A 20,327-nucleotide genomic window follows, 5' to 3' on the forward strand; every position below is an offset into this window, starting at 1 on the left:
TCGAACTCCTGAGCTCAAACAATCCGCCTGCCTCGGCCTCCCAAAGTGCTAGGATTATAGGCGTGAACCACCGCGCCCGGCCAACAATGCAGTTTTAGGCTAGTGGCTGTCTTTAAGATGAAAGGGAAGAGAGTGGATTTCAGCAATATCTGAAATACTGTATTTCTTTTTTCAAAAATCTGATGCAAAAGACAGTTAACATGTTTTAAATTCAGAGTGACACATTTCAAACATTATAGATCTAAGACAGTGAAAGTTCCTTATAGTCCCCTGCTCAGATGTCACCATTGGAGACAATTTTTTCTATGTGTCCTCAGATTTTTTCTATGTATATTAATAAATGAAGTGGGATCACATTTAATATGCTGTTTTGTAATTTCCTAATTTTGTTAAAACTTGATATTGCTTGGACACCTTTTCAGTACTTATTAATATACCTCATGCTTTCTAACTGCTATAGCTGGGAGACCTTGGGCACATTACTTCTTGGAGCCTCCATGTTCCTCTTTGAAATGGGACTTATAATATGACTACATTGTGGAGTTCTTACGAGAAATATATGAAATAAAGCATTTAAAGTGCTTGGCAGAGTGCCTGTTCAGTTGCACATTTAGCAGGGGGTTAGCTTCTTACACAATATAATCATTGTCATTATCATCATAATTGAGGGAAATTGAAGTTTTTTTCAATTTTTCCATTATTTCAAACAAAGCTGCAGTTCATATCCTCCTAATGTGGGGAGTATTTCTTAAGGGCAGAGCCCTAGAAATGAGATTAGTGAGTCAAGAAATCAGTCTTGGTCAGAATTGCTGTCCAGAAACCAAGTTTTTATCATTTATTATCTGCTCCCACATATATTCCTTGCCTTTAGGAGCTGCTCAGGTTGCCATATTACAGAGCTTCCCCACTCTCGTCTCAGCTGCCACTTTGTCATTTCTTACCACATTCTTCTCACTAAACATCTTTCTTTTTTTTTTTTTCTTGCTCACCATTTGTACTTACTGGTTTATAAGCATGTACAATGAGACCACTCATTAAAAGTGCTCTTTTCTTCTAGAAAATACTTCAGAGTAGTTCATCAGGTCTCTTCTCTGAATCTTCATCTCTGATTTGTGTGTGTGTATCTATCTATCTAAAGGTTTTTTCATCATCCAGATACTTTTTCCATCTTAAGTGGTTCTAGAAAATTAATCTCTGGACAACCAGATTTTATTCTGTCTTCTAACTTCGTCTCCTTTTCCCCCCTAGTTGTTACAAAATGCATTAAAAGGTATACAATCACTTCTCAATGGTGGGAAGATGAAACTGACACAGACTGATAAACTTGGAGCTCTTCTAGCTGTGCTAAAGGTAAGGCAAGTCTTCATTAGGATTAGTGTCTTTGTTAGTTAAACCCCAGGCATGAGAACCACTTTATATCATCATTCTAAGGCTAACTTTAAGATATTAAAAGTTCTTATAATATTTTGAGAGAGTGGAATAAAATGTTCATATACTTAAAATTAAGAATAGAAAATAAATCTCGATTTAATAAATGTATCAAAATTTTAAAATTATGAATAGGTTGTGACTAGGATCTATAGATAATTATAGATTATCTTGTACCTGCTGATACCTGTTTGTAATTGTAAGAAGAGCCAGGGCTTCTCCTTGGCTTTCTTCTCCAAGTAGCAGGCAGGCCGGCCAACCAAGACACGTGTCTGCAAGCAGCTTCTGAGCCTATCAGTCACTGGGAAAGTCAGGTCAGCCTCCTGGGGACCAGCTGTCTTCAACAGGAAAGAGTAAGAAACTTTGTGCTGGCCTCGGGTAAATACTATGTGTGACAGTCTAGTTCTATCATGACTAAATTTTAAGTCTTTCTCTATGCCATTTCTCCTACTCCCAAATAAGAGAGACAGATCGATAGCTAGATGTGGAGATAGCTGGTAAATAATTCTGTTTTATGATTTATGTTTTGTGTGTGTATTTCTTTATTTATCATTATTAGAAATCCATGTTTCATGGGCTCCCTGGACTAAACATAGAGATGCCCACAGTGTTATACCCAACTCCACTTCCTCAGTATGACGGGCGACCACTTGTCAAAGCACAGCAATCAGAATCCAGTGCCTCTCGACCAACTTCGGTACATTTATGTTTATTTAGATCTAAGTTGTGGCTTGTTTTTAATAGCTTGCTATGTGTGTGTTCTATGATTTGCATCACTACTGCCCAAAAAACCCACCTTTGATTTTAATTTAAGGTTTTTATCATAGTAAATTTAAATTTATTCGATGGCTGAAAATACCAGTTAAAAGCATCTTGTACTTCTAAGAGATCTAGGCAGTATGACAGCTGTAAAAATGAGCATTCAGTTTACACCCAAAACCAAGCATCCTCATCCCCAAAATGCTCAAGACCAGGAGTGAACAAACTTTTTCTAAAAGGCCAGGTAGTAAATATTTTAGGTCTCTGTCACAACTACCAACTCTGTCATAGTAGTGCAAAGGCAGCCATAGACATTGTGTGAAGGAATGGGCAGCTGTGTTCCAATAAAACTTTATTAATAGAAACAGGATGTGGGCTGAGCTGAATTTGGCCTTTGGGCCATAATTCACAACCCCTTTCTAGACCACTGGAAGCCCACCTACCAGTCAGCTCCCCATCTCCACACTCCTTACACTCACCAGATCTCCCAGCCTTTCCAGATGGCTGTCACTGCCCACATGCTTCCTCTGGAGAACCTGGAGCATACAGATGTATGGCCAAGGGTTTACATCTAGAAATGTAATAACTGACCAACATGCTTATAATTAGAAATTCTTTCACTCATTCACTTATTCAACATTCACCAAACATCTGCTATATCCCAGACATTATGCTAAGTGTTAAGAGCAGCTAAAGTCTATATCCTTAGGAATCTGAGGGAGAAGACAAAGATGGATAAATAAACAACTACAGTTCAGTATTACGATTTCTTTCATCAGAGTAGTCACAGAGTACTCTGGGAACACATTCAGGGCACCAAATCCAAATGGAGGAGGAAGAAGGGGCTTTTTAAAAGGTGTGCTGGCTAAACTGAGACTCCAGAGTGAGTAGTAGTACAGAAAAGGAGGGAAGAGTGCTTCATTCCGAGGGAACAGAAGGTGCATAAACATAGAGAATGAGAGTGCACACAGCCCCTTTGTTAGCTAGTAGAGCTAGAGTTTCTAGCATGTGTGGAGGGGAAGGGTGGGGCAAATGTGTAGCAGAGGCCAAACAATAAGTGTCTTGTATATTATGCTAAAGGAGCTTAGGTTTTTATCTTGTAGACAATGGAGATTCATTGAAGAATCTTGGAAAAATCACTGTGGTAGCAAGTAGAAGAGTATGGGTCTGGGGCCACATTAAGTAGTTCAGGATAGAAGTGATGAGGACCGACTTCCTCAAGTTCAGGGACTTTGAGAATGCAGAGGAGGGCACAGATTCTGAAGATATTTGAATGTCAGAAAGAAAGAAGTAGGGGAAAAGAAAGAAGCTGGCTTTTACTTACCATCTGCTCCTACATAGCCTCAAGGCCCTAAAGTATGCATTGTATGTAATGGATTACCGTCTCTCCTATGCAGGCTTGGTGAGTGGTACTAGCTATGTATCTTATTCGGGAGAACTGAGAAAATAGGCACTCAACCCATTTTCTATAGGCTTTAATTCTCTTGAGGAATCCCAGTTGAGAAGGCTGGATGCCCTCACAACAACCATGCAAGGTAGGTGATATTAGCCTTATACTTACAGATAAGGAAGGTCGCCCACAAAGAGTCGAAAATGATTTGCCCAGAGTCACAGAGGTAGAATTTAAATCCAGGACACGTGTTTTGCTCTGCCCAATGTATGTCATACCTGCTTTCTTATACAAGGGCATAAGCACTTAGCATAGTGCCTGATGCATAGGATATTAAATAAGTGCCACTTTTCTTCTTTTTTCTTTGTTCAAATTATATCTTGGGGACATATTTAGTCACTTTCAAATGGGGAAGTAACAATGATTCAGTTAAAAGCCATTTTGAAATAGCTATCCTATATATGTCTTCATTTACTCCTAAAATCAGAATAAAAAGAAAAAATCCAGAATAAAATCAAAGAAAATTCAGCAAGAAGAGGAAGAGGAAAAAGAATCCAGTGGTGCAATAGAAGCAGCCCCAGTCACTGGCACAGGCAGAGTGAACATGCATGAAGGGAACACTTGTCCCTCTGCCCTGGGTGTCCAGAGTTTGCCTTTAGATGGAAGTGGACCTGCAGGAAAAGATCGAGTCTCCTTACCCTTCGGTTCTTCCAGTTGGAAAAGGGTCAGCAGTAGTGAGTCAGACTATTCTGATGCTGAAGGAGGCATGCAGAGTAAAATGAGGTAGTAGTATTTGGTTACATTTTTGTACCTTATATTCTAAGTTGCATGTAAGTTTTTAACTTTGCTTAAAAACCTGACTACCTACTTGGGAGGCTGAGGCAGTAGGATCGCTTGAGCCCAGGAGTCTGAGGTTGCTGTGAGCTAGGCTGATGCCACGGCACTCACTCTAGCCAGGGCAACAAAGTGAGACTCTGTCCCAAAAAAAAAAAAAAAACCTGACTGCCACATGTGATTTAACTTGAAAGTTCTCATTTATGTGGGGCTTTGCATTGCTCTGAACATGGCTTGTTCTCCTGATCTGCCTTCATACCCATTGTTCTTCTCCGTAGAATATTCTTTCCTCATCTTTTTTTTTTTTTTTTTTGCCTTTTTGTCTTACCACTACTCATCCTTGCTATGGGCTCAGAATTCTGAGAAGCCTTTTCTGCTTCACTGTTATTTGTAATGTGTTACAGTTATCTCTTTAACTGACCATTGCTGCTATTAATAAACTTGTCAAGGGCGGGGGCTTTGTCTGCCAGCCTCAGCATAATGCCTGGCACATACATAAGGTCATTCAGTAGAGAGTTGTTGAATGGATGGATGGATACTCTGCAGTACGTCACATCTAACTCTAGTTTCCTAACATCAAAATGTGGCCTTCTTATTCTCTAGTTGTGTACATGTTTTGATTGTATTTTGAAAAAACATTTTTATCATAATATCACTTTGACATCTTTAGAGATTATTCAGAATGTTTAATTTCTCAACATCCCATTTGAATTGACTGAGATAAATAGCATTTCATGTTTGCATTTTTAAAAAACTTTCTTTCTTTTTTTTCTCTCGGATATGAAAGGTCTTACCAAGCCAAAGTTCGCCAAGGAGCATTAGCTTGTTTTCTTTCTACTATAAAATCAATAGAAAAAAAAGTTCTTTACGGCTACTGGTCAGCCTTTGTTCCTGATACGCCTGAGCTTGGAAGCCCACAGTCTGTGTCCTTGATGACTCTTACATTAAAAGATCCTTCTCCAAAGGTAAGAGCATTTAAATTTTAAGCTTTATGGTAGAAGAAAAAATGTATGAGTCTTCATTTTTCTCTCTCTTCATTGTTTTCTCTGACCTATCCAGTCTTATCTGAATACAGCCCTTGTTAATACTGACCCAAGTCCTGAGTGGAGAACCACTGGACAGGCAGGAGAATGGGAAGTGGGTGGGCTTATGTGAATAATACGTTGAGGGAGATCATATAGAGGTTGCTTCCTGCCCCAGGGTTTTCTGGAACCATGAGCACACTGAGTTATAACTTTGGTGTGTTTTTTGAGCTGCACTGAAGCTGCTATGCTTCTTTCTCTTCCTTTTATGAAAATGTTGATTGGTGTGGTTTAGTAATAGGAAAAAATCAGAAATGGCTTAAACTTGGTGGAATATCATGGTACATAATGGTATGAAGGATGATTACGTTTATAGAAAAAGGGAAAGAATGTTTTGTGAAAGCATCGAATATAGAATTGCATATACAGTAGGATCCCAACAGTGGTTCTTTTCTTTCAACTTTTTCATATTTTTCAAGTTATGTGTGATATTTACGTATTTTAATGAGGAAAAACTTATTTTTAAAAAAGAAGAAACGGGGTGCATTGGCACTTGGCTGTGGTCCCAGCTACTCAGGAGGCCGAAGTGGGAGGATTGCTTGAGTCCAGGTGTTCAAGGCTGCAGTGAGCTATGTTTGAGCTACTGGACTCTGACTTGAGTGACAAACTGAGACTCTGGTCTCTAAAAAAAAAATTGAGAAAAGAGGAAAAAAGAAGAAAAAATGGCTTGGCAGTCATGGGTGGCTATAGCAAGATATCCCATGTCTGATCAAATATTTGCCTCTGCTTGGATATGTGAATTCCTCTTCAGAAACTAGTCTTTTAACCAAATAAGGAAAATAGCCTGCTATTAATATTTAGATTCCCCTTATAATAATGAACATTAAAAAGTCATGCAGGCCGGGCGTGGTGGCTCACGTCTGTAATCCTAGCATTCTGGGAGGCCGAGGCGGGCGGATTGTTTGAGCTCAGGAGTTCGAGACCAGCCTGAGCAAGAGAGAGACCTCGTCTCTACTAAAAATAGAAAGAAATTGATCGGACAACTAAAAATATATAGAAAAAATTAGCCGGGCATCGTGGCGCATGCCTGTAGTCCCAGCTACTCAGGAGGCTGAGGCAGAAGGATTGCTTGAGTCCAGGAGTTTGAGGTTGCTGTGAGCTAGGCTGACGCCACGGTACTCTTGCCGGGGCAAAAGAGTGAGACTCTGTCTCAAAAAAAAAAAAAAAAAAAAGTCATGCTGAATGACTTCGAGGTGTCCTCAGGTAACTACCCACAAAATCAATAATTAGGCCAATAGTGTATTATTCCTTTTCTGTGTTTATGATTATCTTTTAAAGGGTGGGGGTAGTAACCGACAAGACATTGAAACTCCATATGATCATCTCCTTGAATAGCTAATTACTATATAAGAAAAGTAGATGACCCTCCAAAAGCTTTTACAGGGTGAAGAAAAATAAGTTAGCCTCAATTATACACAAAAAATGCCTTGTGGAGTATTTCAAATACCCAGGATCCTAAGTAGGTAAGCCAGCAGAAATTTTGCAGATTAACTAAACAATTAGTGAATGAAAACCTGGGAAAAAAATGGAAAATGAATGGTGGCAAATAAATCAGTAACGAAGCCATTTGGGTAACTGAAAGAAAAGCTACTAAAAAGACTTAAAAACATGTGCTTGAAGACCCTCTAGCTAGGGAGAACTGCCAGCAGTGGCCAAGGAGATGGTGCAGTGGAGCAAGTATAGCAGCCCAAGCTAACCACCTGCATTGCAGCTGCCCAGCTAAGGGGATATGGGACATGGGGGTTTGGAACATGAGTTTGTATCTGATATAAGTAAATTGAAATAATTTTCACGATAATTTATATCTTTATATTTGTAAAATGTTTATATTTCACTTAAAGTGCCATGAGAAATTTTACATGTTACAAAGTGGTCTTACCCGTCTCCTTGGTTTGGGTACCTTTTAGATACGTTCTTGCTGTTTAACTTTGGTGAATGCAAGAAATGGGATGAGAAAAAAAAGATGCAGAACTTCCTTATGGAGATGTCCTAGATCCAATGCAAAAGTGACAATAAAGTCCTAGAGAAATGGAAAAACCAGTCATCCTTCTTAAAGAGAATAAAAAAGATGAAAGAAATGGTTTAAATTAGTTCATTGTAATGGCAAGTGAAATGATTTTACTTGAGATTTTTATCAGGTATTAGCTTGCAATAGTGTAAATAAGTGTGGTGATTATTGTCCACAACGAGGCTTGGGGTATACGTCTGCAAACTGTCCAAACTCTAATTGTGCCTTAAGACACACACTAGAAGAAATAGTTGCAGTAGATGATGTCAGTGAGAAAGAGCTTTTATAAAGACTTCTAGAAAGTTAAAAAATTGTCCAAAAATTAAAAGTACCAGTTCACGTGATTAGAATGCAACAGTATTTAATTTGACCAGATTGAAAGGAACAGCCATGTCTATAGGCCACATGGATATCTTCTCAGGTGCTCATTGTACATGTGGAATTAGATGGTTGGAGTATCTCTTAGCTAGGATTAAACATGACAACAGTAGTGTATCTTGTCATTAAAATGCTTACTGGTTAGTTTTGAGTTCATGGCAGCTCTGATATGACCTGTGGTAGACTCAAATGGAAGCACAGTTTTAACCGATGTACCAAGAAATTTTCCAAATAGAAATAGAAGGAAAGGTCATTGGACTCTTACAGTCAGAAATGACAGGAGCTACTTTTAGGAAACTGAAACATGAAATGCTAGAATGGTTAGTTGGGAAGGAGAAATCTTGGAAATTTCCTTTAGGAATTGACGGTGTGGTGGGAAATTGTCACGTTTCCATGTTGGAAATGTGCTTCAGAAAGTACATCTTATATGTTTCTGGAAGGAACAGAGCAAATTATCAATAAAAATAACATGACTAATTTAAGAATTTCATCTATATGATCTCTTTAGGTGTTGGGCATATTTTGGAGATACAGCATCAAGACTTGTCTAAGGAACAGGCTATAGAGCAAACCTTAGTCTTGGTACCTTGAGAATAATCCTGATTTTCAAATTCCATAATGATGATTTATTTCTTTTTTAGATAACTATGAAAGATGGAAGCAAATCAAAATCTAGATAATAGGTAGCATAACTAGAAAAGAAAGTGAAAGGGTTGGAATTTTTAACTGTTATGGCCAACCATGAATAGATACTTCGGTTGCATGTCTCTAAGACTAGGGCCCTGACACAATGTTCAAATGCCTCCACCTAAAAGACAAGGAACTTTAGGAGTATGAGCCAATAAAATTAACCCTAAAACATGTGAATAGTAATCAATACTTGGACAAAGCCAAAGAAGAGAATAAACAGGAAACCTCAGTGGTACCCACTCTCAGCAGGGACTTCTTTGTCACTCTTCCAGAAATATTCTGAGACCAAACACACAAAAAAGAAAAAAATTAGGATTGACTAAGCTACCTCAGCAAACATTTCTGCTACATTCTTAAGTAGCAAAAGAGGAAAAATACTTTCCTATTAGTTTCATGTCCAAGGAAGTGAAACTACACACTAGTAAAACTGAGCACACTGATGTTTAATAAGATGGAAAAGTCTTTCATCCATCGTTGTAAATATTCAGACAATGAAAACTTAATCAACAAAATGAGCTCTCTGGAGAACTGCACCTATTAAGATTTGCTTGCACATCAGTAATTTCTGCTGGAAGTGCTGATTAGAACTGGTAAACAGGAGATTAAATATTGATATAAGAACAAAGGAAGCAGAACTTGAACCAGATTCAGTATCATAAGTAACAATTATAATAACAAAGATATATTAAACAGAGTCTAAAGGAAATTACCTCAGAACTATGAGAAGTTTCTTTTGTGTATTTTTTGTTTGTTTGTTTGTTTGGGAGTTTTTTTGTTGTTTTTGAGACTGAATCTCCCTCTGTTGCCCTGGCTAGAGTGCACTGGCTTCACCATAGCTTGCTGCAGCCTCAAACTCCTGGGCTCAAATGATCCTATTGTCTCAGCCTCCCCAGTAGCTAGGACTACAGGCGTGCACCACCACACCCAGCTAATTTTTTCTATTTTTGATAGAGACAGGGTCTCACTCTTGCTCAGGCTGGTCTCTAACTCCTGAGCTCAAGCAATCCTCCCACCTTGGCCTCCCAGAGTGCTAGGATTACAGGCATGAGCCACCGCACCTGGCCAAGAAGTATAATTTGATATAGTATCAAATTTCTATTAATATATGGATTTAATACCTCAGTGGGAAAAAAGAACCAATTTCAATGACATTTGTTTTCATCTGTGAAAGTCATGGATGTTTTCTCACCATAGAGTACCAAAGTTAATTGTGCTAATATCTTTTGACTTTCTGAACAATAATTTATTCCTTTCCACAACTTGATTTTTAATTTTATTTGGTCTGTGAGTTGTTGGAATTGTGATTTTTAATTGCTTTCTAAAGAAATGAAGGTTTAATGTCCTGACACTTTTCTTTAATCAAGAAAAATTTTAAAAAAACCAAAAAACAACAAAAAAAGAAATGAAGGTTTAGTTTAACATCTATCTTGTTCAATTCACACCAGCCATCTAGTCAGGAATTGACAAACTATGGCCTGTAGGCCAAATCTGGCCCCACCACCTGTTTTTGTATGACCTATGAGCTGAGAATGGTTTTTACACCCTTAAGTGGTTTTTTAATAATCAATATTTCATGATGTGTGAAAATTATGTGGAATTCAGATTTCATGGCCCATAAGTAGAATTTTATTGGAACACAGCCACATTTATTCCTTTACGTAGTGTCTGTGCTACCATGGCAGAGTTGATGGTTGTGACAAAGATTCTGTAGCCTTCAATGTCTAAAATACAAAATAGGTACTACTGACTTTTTACAGAAAAGTGGATCAGCTGAATCATGTTCACACTCTTGCTGTCTTTTTCTTTCACACAATTTCCTAATACATTGTCAACATCCTAACTTAAGTGATTATGCTTACTTCGGAAGTCTCTTGCCACTATACTACAAATTTGTTTTCAGGGAAATAAATCTTTAGATGTTTATGATTTCACTCTACAAAAGGCCTGCAGAAGTGATTTATTATTTCATTATTTGGAGATAATATAGTTGAAGGCTTTCTGGAAAACCTTACTCCAAACTCAGATATGCTTCATGTTGAGTAATTATTTAGATTAGATCCTAAAATTATAATATTGATTCTCTGCTTTTAAAAAATCTGACCAAAAATGTTATTTGGTACTTTTGGGTGAGTACAATATTACCATATTAATAATCCTGCATTATTACCTCTATTCTACTTTGGTTAAATTGGCTTTCTTTTCTTTTTTCATTTCTGATTTTTAATACTGCAAAATCATCAGAGTACCTATTGAAAGTAATCTTTGAACCTTATAAAGAAAATCTTAATGCAATGATACTTTTCCTGACAAATACAGCAGTCCATGACAAAGGTGTACTTTTTTCCATCCCATCCATAAGATTAATTTAGGTATTCCTTTCTTTGATTATCAAATACTGTTACTACAGGCAGTGTTATTTCCTGCACCTAAGACTGTTTCTAAAAGCTGGATCACTAGTGATACTTGCCAAGATGAATGTACACAAAGTTCCTAATGTCCTATGTAGGTTAACAGTGAGCATTATTCATATGCTTCAGCGTGGAATATAAAGCTGAATGCTCTCAGGAACCTTGACATGAAACAAACTCTAGATGCGTGTATTTTTTCTACCCTACGGGCTGTTTAGTTCTGTCTTTTCAGTTGACCCTCTGCTTGAATAAACCAGGCCTTTAAATTATTCTCATGCTCAAGATTTCAGATTTTTGTGCTATGGTGCAGCTTAGATTTATTCCTTACTATAAGAAAACCTAAAAGCAATGTGATTTCAGATTTTTTTTTTAGATGTGGGATGCAAGTGGCCTAGTTTATGGCTGCTTTTATTATAGGAACTAATAATCCCATTGCCTTTATTCTTCTAATTAAAATAATTCTAAATACTTTGAAAATTAAACATACATAGGAAGAAGTGAATCCAACTCCTGATTTTTAAGTAACTGATGTGAATTACCCTGACATTTCAGACACGTGCCTGTGCTCTGCAAGTTTTATCTGCCATCTTGGAAGGCTCAAAGCAGTTTCTTTCTGTTGCTGAAGATACCAGTGACCACAGAAGGGCTTTTACTCCCTTCTCTGTAATGATTGCTTCCAGCATTAGAGAGTTGCACAGATGTCTTTTGTTAGCCTTGGTGGCAGAGTCATCTTCACAGACCCTTACCCAGATAATTAAGGTAAATGTGCCAAGTTATCCATGGGTTCCAGAGGGGGTTTTTCTGTTTCAATTTTGTATAAGGTTTTACATAGCCCAAAAGTAACTCTTGGGCTTGACTTAAGAATGTAACTAAGTAATAATTTTATTAAAGATACTCTGTTTGGAAATTTGTACTTACCTACAATCTCTGTATGTCCAAATAAATGATTTACTAGAAATAGTCCTTTATCTTTAGTATTAAGTTGTACCAATGATAATACAGGTGTTATTTTAAGAAAACAAAGACAAAAAAAGAAAAAGATTGATTTTCAATTAAGTGTAAAAACTTTTTAAATTAAATGCTATACAATTTTCTTTCTATTCTGTGTTTTAATCAAGCCACTGATTATTTAATTTATTCTTTAAAATAATATACTTTTTGTGTTTCACAGTGCCTTGCAAATTTAGTGTCAAATGCACCTTATAACCGTCTGAAACTCAGCCTGCTGACCAAAGTCTGGAACCACATAAAGCCTTATATCCGCCACAAAGGTTGGTAGTGGTTTAAAACCGAATGCTTCTTTATATCAATCAAATGTAGATTGTTAGTGTAAAAAAAAAAGTATTCAGAGCATTTTTAAAGCTCTAAGAGATCTCTACTTATTCTTCTCAACTTTTCAAGGGTACCAACTGTTGCTAGAATCCCACTTTTGACCCCTCAAGCCCCAGTGGAAGGAAGTCAGCTGGAGAATTAATTGTAACATTTATGCATCTTTAGTGCTTCAGGCAGTGACCAGAATATCCCTTTAGAATTAGGACTGAGCCAAGTACAAGCAATCCCCCTCAAGTATATAATACTTTATATCCTTCAGGCATAGGCAGAGGATGGATGGATGGATGGATGGACAGCTATTATCCTCTTTTTGGAAAGAAAAGCTAGAATATAAAATCTAACTTCTTTAACATTGTATCTCCTCTGAAGTTCAGATAAAACCCCAAAACTTGAAATCCCCACTAACTACATAGTCTTATTTCTTATTATTTCCTGACTTACTCCCACACATAATGTATATGTGCTATAAACACTAGCCTTTAGAATATTTGTTTTTCTTTTATTTGCAAGCTTTCAGATCAGACCACCTCTGATGAGTTGCATTATTCAAGTAGAGTTGTAGGACAAGAAGGAAGTGGATGCTTTCTGCGACATCGTGGAAAGAGCACTGTACCTGGAGTCAATCCGAGGGTCTGCAACCCACTCCCATTTTTGCTGTCTCATAGTCATGGCCCTCTCTGAACCCTAGTTTCCTCCTATCAGGAAGAATTTTAACTACCTCATAAGATTTTTATGAGGCTCAATGAGATAATGATGTATAAACTATTGTCCAGTTTACTACTTGCACCAGTGTGTAAAATGGGACCTAGAAAGATAAATTTTACCTTAAGGTCTCTGATCATGTTAGTGGCAGAAGTAAGATTAAAACAACCGAGTCTCCTGACTCCCCTACACGTTCCACTGTACCAGCTTTTCTTTATGTGCATCTTCAGCTGAGGGGAGTGGACCATGTCTCAAAGGTCCCTTTCAAATGTCTGATTTGTCACCACTAACTTTTTATTATTAAAATGTTCAAACCCCAAAATACTTAGGTATAAATCTAACAAAATGTGTACAAGATCTATATGAAGAAAACTGTAAAACTGATGAAAGAAGTCAAAGAAGAACTAAACAAATGGAGAGACAGTCTATGTTTGTGGGTGGGAAAACTCAGTATTGTCAAGATGTCAGTTCTTCCCAACTTTATCTGTAGATTCAATGCATTCTTAATCAAAATCCCAGCAAGTTATTTTGTAGATATCAACAAACTGATTCTAAAGTTTTTATGGAGAGGCAAAAGACCCAGAATGACCAAAACAGTATTGATAGAGAAGAACAAAGGTGAAAGACTGACACTCCCCAACTTCAAAATCTGCTGAAAAACTATAGTGATCAAGACAGTGTGGTATTGGCAAAAGAATAGACAAATAGATCAGTGGAACAGAATAGAGAGCCCAGAAATAGACCCACATTAATATAATCAAGTGATCTACAACAAAGGGGCAAAGACATTCTTCTCAACAAATGATGCTAGAATAGCTGGACATCCACATGCAAGAACAAAATGAATCTAGACACCTTTTAGGTTTTTTCTTACAACTTTTTTTGATTCAAGTTTCATGTATCGCATTTGGTTATGTCACTTCAGTCTTTTTTAATCTAGAGTAGTCCCCTCCCATCTTTTTTTTTTTTTTTTTTTTTTAATGATACTGATTTTGGGAAGACTCCAAGCCAATTGCCTTACAGAGTGTAAGCTATAAGTTCTGCCACAAAGCTAACAAAAGAAATCACATTCTTGATATGTTAGATTGTTTTCTTTATGGCGTTAACTTACTCTCCTAGCCCATGTATTTCCTATAAACTGGAAATTAGATCTAGAGGTTTAATTAAATTCAGCTTAAAGAGGGATCTAATAATTCTTACTTGGCTCCAGGGATAACTACCATCCTTAGGATAGCTGTTCCCATGGTGATAGGTTCTTACTGTTTCCCTTGACAGATGTTAATGTTCGTGTGTCAAGTCTCACACTCTTGGGAGCTATAGTGTCCACTCATGCACCTTTACCTGAAGTCCAGCTGCTTCTGCAACAGCCATGTTCTTCTGGTCTCAGTAACAGCAATTCAGCAACTCCTCACCTCAGCACTCCTGACTGGTGGAAGAAAGCCCCTGCAGGACCCTCTCTGGAAGAAGCGTCAGTTAGCTCACCTAAGGGGTCTTCAGAGCCATGCTGGCTCATTCGACTTTGCATTTCTACTGTTGTGCTGCCCAAGGAGGATTCCTGTTCAGGTAGCGATGCTGGCTCTGCAGCAGGAAGTACCTATGAACCATCTCCCATGCGACTGGAGGCCTTACAGGTAGGAGGTTCCATTTCCTCATCTCTGAAATAGAAATAATCATTCTTCCTTCAAGGGGTGATTGTGAGGAGTGAGTATGTGAAAATAGTGTAAAGCCAAGCTATGTGTCAGTTGTGTCAGTGGGAGTTGCATTTTAGGTGTGGGTAGTTTTTGTTGTTTTGTGGTAGGGGGGAATCCTTGGTTTTAAAATGTCAGATTCATTCCTTTTTGTTCTTGTATTATAAACTATTTTAGTCACCTCATATATTGTATGACAAGTGGGTATAATAGATTAGATAATAATTCTAAAAGAAATTTTACAGTTAATCTTTTATTTTTGCAGCTTAAATGTTTAATTGTCTATAAACTTCTCCCTGGTCTTTTATCTGCTGGGAGAAATAAAATAATTGTTCCTTCAAAGGAAGAAAACAACACTAGATAAAAGAATTTGCATTTTCTATTCTCAAATATGATTGATCTATGACATAGCTTTGATCCTAACTGGATGGCATTAAACATGTCCTTTAACCTTTTCATCCTTAGTTTCTTCAGCTGTAAAATCCAATTACTATCTACTGCAAAGACTACTTCTGAGACTTAAATGAGATTGTATCACTAAAAAACAATTATAAACTATAAAGCACCATAAAATTATGATACAGTTAATTGATGTTAGTCATAAAATAAAGATTATGGTGGTTCTTCATTTCATTCAGCATTGGATTTCAGTCCCTTGTTGAGTGTGAGTGATTTGTGAAATACTGAAACAGTTTTCTGGACATTGCAGCCTTGCACTCAGGTCTTGAGAGGTTAATTCCATGCACTCTTTGCAGGTATTAGCTCATCTGGCAAGGGGCTACTTTTCAATGGCTCAGGTCTACTTAATAGAGCTTGGAGAGGTGATTTGCAAGTGCATGGGGGAAGCAGATCCATCCATTCAGCTTCATGGAGCAAAGGTAATTCTCACTAAAAGCCACATGCTTTTCTCTTCTCTTCACTTTATATTCTTCCCTTGGCTACACATCCATCATTCTCCTATTTTCAGCTCTTACATGTAAACCTAAAGAATTGATCTGGTAATAAATTAACAATATATAGCTGTTGGTTTTACTCCTTGAAAGAATGCCTCTGCTATAGGAGTTACTGAGAAAAGAAAGGAAATCAGTTGGAAATTACCTTTTTCCTTGAGTTGAGGTGATCTCCAAACTGAAGTTGTTTGTAACATCCATAATTCTAATACTCTGTTTTGATAATCATTTCTTTTATCTTGGCAGCTTCTTGAAGAACTAGGTACAGGCTTGATACAACAGTATAAACCGGATTCTGCCATACCACCTGATCAGAGAGTACCAGTCTTCTTGGTAAGTCAGTGTCAACTGATAGTTTTCTCTTGCCTCAGTGCTTCAGTTGCGGTTTTATTTTGTGGCTAAGTGATAAAGTGGAGTAGATGATATGGTTTCTTCTAATGTCAAAAATGATGGTTTATTTCTTTTGCATAAAACCTAATTTGGTTACTCAGCCTCTCCAATAGGGAAACTATTATTAGTAAAATGGTGGGAAGAGCCAAAGATTTTGAGTCAGAAGGCTGGGGATCAAATCTAGGGAGTATCACTTAATGGATATGTGGTTATGAACATGGTTTCCTCATTGTAAAGAAAAATTATAATCCTTAAGTCAAAAAGCTGTTGAAAAACTGAATGAAATGTAAAGATGCTAGCACATTGTAGGTACTCAGTGAATGTTAATTCCCTTAACCTCCTCAACCCCCCACATCCCATGATTCTATATATTAAATTCTTGTGATCTCAGGTTATTTCTGTTGCCCCCACACTGTGCCAGTTCTTTGGATGAAGGGTGTGTGACGCCGCTGAAAAAGGGTCCTACTTAGTGCCAAAAGCAAGATCAACTCAGTGTTGGTGATGTTTTCTCCCTCCACCTGCCTCATTCTGCTTATTCATTTCCCTTCACAGTTTCCATCGTCCTTGCAGTGAATTGAAAGTTCTAACCTTAGTCCCTTCCTTAGGCGGCCACTAAAGCTTTCATGTAACCATTCGCAGGGAGATGAGTTGAGCTTTGCTATCAGACAGAACTAGGTTTAAATCCAGACTTCTCTCCTTGCTAGACAAGTGACTTAGGGCAAGCCTCTTAACTATTCACACTCAGTTATTATTTTATCTGTAAAAGAAATGTATACTTTCTATTACTTCTCTGTTGATGAGTAATAAATTAACCCTAAACACTTAGCTTAAAACAATATACTTTCATTCTCTCACAGTTTCTGTGGGTCAGGAATTGGGAGTGGCTTGTCTGGGTGGTTTGGCTCAGGTCTCTTATGAGGTTGGGATCAAGGTGCCACTCAGGGCTACAGTCGCCTGAAGACTTGACAGGGGTTAGAGGATCTTCTTCCAAGGTGGCTTACCCATATACCTAGCAAGTTAGTAGTGGCTCTTGGCAGAGGCCTCATTCAGTTCCTCCTCGTAAGGACTTCTCCAGAGGGTTGCTTGAGTGTCCTCTAGACATGGCAGCCAGCCTCCCTCACAAGCAAGTGATCCAGGGAAAAGAGCAAGACAGAAGCTCTGGCATTTTTTATGACCTAGCTTTGGAAGTTTGATGCTGTCATTTGTACCGCGTCCTGTCGGTTGCCCAGGTCAGCCTATTCAGTGTGGGGGAGAGCTACACAGGGGTGGGGCCCTCCTGGAGGCTGGCAACCACGTTTTCTGTCCCCATTCTTCTGGATTTGGTGGGGAGAAGGGGTCCAGACTGGATTTCCAGGAGCTAAGGCAGGAGGAAGACGGAACTGGTACATGAAATACACAGCAAAACCCAGGACTAAGTCCATGGGAAAGAAACTGGGCATACCAAAGTCACAGACAGATTCACAAATGAATATGAAATTCCAGGGTTTTCATGAAGCATAGAAAGAAACTGTTCAGATGCCAGCCGTAGGGGTTTTGAAGTGAGATAATTCTTCAAAGTGCTTAAAACAGAGCCTCCTGCCCAATTTAAGAGTGTCCACTATGTACCAGGCCCTGTGCTAGAAACTTTACACACAGTATTGTATTTATCATCACACAAGTAATGTGTGCAAGTAATGTCTTTACACTGTTTTATTGAAGAGGAGCCGAAGTTTAGATAGACTAAGCGACTCATCCAAGGCTGCAGAGACAGGAAGCAGCAGCTAAAGGACTCACTCTCAGCTCCGCCTCTGGATCCTGTGCTTTTTGGACTCTGGGCTGCTCTGGGACCCTGATCCCTGTGCCCACATGGGATCAGGTGGAAAGAGCCCTAGCTGGGTGTCAGTTGATCTGGATTCTAATTGGCCCCTGTGGCTGATTAGCAAGTTGAATTCTCTCTTTGTGCCTCAGTTTCCTTGTGTGAAAATGGGGATAATGACAGAGACTTCATTTAGTTGTGTTGAGGGTTAAAATGAGTTGATAAGTATGAAATATTTAAAACAGTGCCTGGCATGCGGTAAGCTCTCTGGGGAAAAAAAGCTGCTACTGCTATTGTCGTTGCTATCATCGTCATCTTCATCTTCCTTCTATTCATTATCACTATTGCTGCTGAACTTTATTAGGCTGTTGTCTCCTAACCAATAAAATGGAAGGATCAACTACTGTACTTGTTTTCTAAAACTCTTTTCATCAGTGGGGAAAAGAACCAATGAAAGCATTTACAAAAAGGGGCTACTTGAAGGAAATATGTCATTAGGCTTGGCTTCTAGTTGGTTCCACTGTCTTGAGCTGCAGCTTTTACCGCTCCTATTCCAGGTGGTGATGTTCTGGACTACGATGCTGAACGGTCCTTTACCCAGAGCCCTGCAGAATTCAGAGCACCCGACTCTCCAGGCGAGTGCCTGTGATGCCCTGTCTTCCATCTTGCCAGAGGCCTTCAGCAATCTCCCGGTAATGTGAGGCGTGCTTTCTCACCTTCAAATGATGCCTCCAAGCTTGAGTTTGATTTTTTTTTTTTTCATTTTGAACTAGTATTCAGCATCATCTCTGAAGAAAAAGTGCTTATTTTACTTGAGTTTGGGGTGGGGGGAGTGGGGAACAACAAATGAGAAAACTTAAAGCCTCAATATATCAGGAAAGCTGTTTCCCCCTGTGCGTTAGAATGTAGGTGCTTGAGGTAAGAGTAGCAGAGGCTTTAAAGGCAGAGAGATTTCAGAAAGGTTTCGTATCCGAAGTTAAAAAGACTCAGGTTAAATTCTAGCCCTTTGACTATCTGAGCCTCCCTAAAACTTAATATCATTCGAAATGGTGAAAAATGATATAAAGTGTATGAAAATACTTAGGTTTGGTGCCCAACATCTATGGTATTTGTTTTAGTCTGTTTGAGCTGCTATAATAAAATACCACAAATTAGGTAGCTCTTAAACAACAGAAATTTATTTCTCATAGTTCTGGAAGCTGGACAGTCCAACATCAAGGCACTGGCAGATTTGATGTCTGGTGAGGACTCACTCTCTGGTCCTCACATGGTGTAAGGGGCAAGGCAGATCTCTGGGGCCTCTTTTATAAGGGCACTAAGCTCATTCATGAGGGCTCTTCCCCCATGACCTAATCACCTCTCAAAGGCCCCGTTTCCTAATACCATCACCTTGGGAGTGAGGATTTCAGCATGAATTTGGGGGGAACATAAACATTCAGACCATAGCAGTATTCAAACTGCTCCTTTTCTTTAGTCCTCAGTGGCATTTGTACCTGTTCTTGTTATTTATATAGACAACAAGAAGTATGAAGTAGAAGAATAAAAATGACCTAATTCACCTGGTTGTAAGGGTTAGATGTAATGAGATGCTGTGTGCGTTTTGCACAAAGTGGATGCTCAGACGATAATTGAATCTGAAGTGAACCTGCTCTTTACCAGGTAGCCTCAAGGTCACAGTGGTGTTCAACTCCCAGATACAGACTCAAACACAGATGTTGCACAGTCAGTTTGGGAAGCTTTTGGCTCCTAGTTATTTCATTCTCACTTTGCCTTTGTCAACCTTTTCACTGCAGAATGACAAGCAGATCCTGTGCATCACGGTGCTACTTGGGCTAAACGACAGCAAGAACCGTTTAGTGAAAGCTGCAACCTCACGGGCCCTGGGAGTCTATGTGCTTTTCCCCTGTCTCAGACAGGTCAGTGAGCCTATTTAGCTCCTCTGTGCCTCTTTTATAGTTCAGAGTATGACTTTTTTTGTGGATATAGAGCTCCTCTCACTGGGCAGTAAAGGAAATTAAATTGCTTTGTAATCTGGCTTCCTTAATTGCTACTAAAATATAGTAATGCCTGTAGTTCATTTATTTTTAATCACTTACCATACTGCCTGGGACCCTAGGTGCCCAGTAAATGCTTCAATTAGTGAATGATTGAATAAAAATGAAATATGGGACATTACCATGTGATAGTAACTAAGTTCTCCTTCACCTTTACTTATGACATATATCTCACTGCAAGGTGTGTAGGGAGTAGGATGTGTTTGGGAAATGCATTTCGTTGTCAGAACATTGTTTCCCAAGGTGGAAATTAACCCAAGCATAGACTTCATAGGTAACTATCACAGGCCAGGTTATACAGTGTTCACAAGAGCAATATCTATAGGCTCATCAGGTGTCCAGGGCACATTCCAAAATCATGGGAGGGCATCCTCTGGGATTTTGTTGGGTGTCCAAATTATAAAATACAAGAATAGTAAATTGAGTAAATGAATTTTTA

General features: G+C 38.5%; 1 protein-coding gene across 1 annotated transcript in view; it reads left to right on the plus strand.

Annotated features, from left to right (window-relative positions):
- HEATR6 (HEAT repeat containing 6) overlaps positions 1 to 20,327 on the plus strand; it is a 33,069-nt gene that overhangs the window by 7,507 nt on the left and 5,235 nt on the right. The window contains exons 6-16 of the mRNA XM_012648697.1: positions 1,249 to 1,350; positions 1,988 to 2,125; positions 4,065 to 4,360; positions 5,199 to 5,376; positions 11,530 to 11,736; positions 12,149 to 12,248; positions 14,287 to 14,642; positions 15,455 to 15,577; positions 15,896 to 15,982; positions 18,392 to 18,526; positions 19,628 to 19,750. Coding sequence (XP_012504151.1) covers positions 1,249 to 1,350; positions 1,988 to 2,125; positions 4,065 to 4,360; positions 5,199 to 5,376; positions 11,530 to 11,736; positions 12,149 to 12,248; positions 14,287 to 14,642; positions 15,455 to 15,577; positions 15,896 to 15,982; positions 18,392 to 18,526; positions 19,628 to 19,750 — 1,845 coding nt within the window. The remainder of the gene's footprint in view (positions 1 to 1,248; positions 1,351 to 1,987; positions 2,126 to 4,064; positions 4,361 to 5,198; positions 5,377 to 11,529; positions 11,737 to 12,148; positions 12,249 to 14,286; positions 14,643 to 15,454; positions 15,578 to 15,895; positions 15,983 to 18,391; positions 18,527 to 19,627; positions 19,751 to 20,327) is intronic.

The sequence above is a fragment of the Propithecus coquereli genome, unplaced genomic scaffold (genome assembly GCF_000956105.1).
Source record: "Propithecus coquereli isolate 6110/MARCELLA unplaced genomic scaffold, Pcoq_1.0 Scaffold291, whole genome shotgun sequence".
Classification (NCBI taxonomy): domain Eukaryota; kingdom Metazoa; phylum Chordata; class Mammalia; order Primates; family Indriidae; genus Propithecus; species Propithecus coquereli.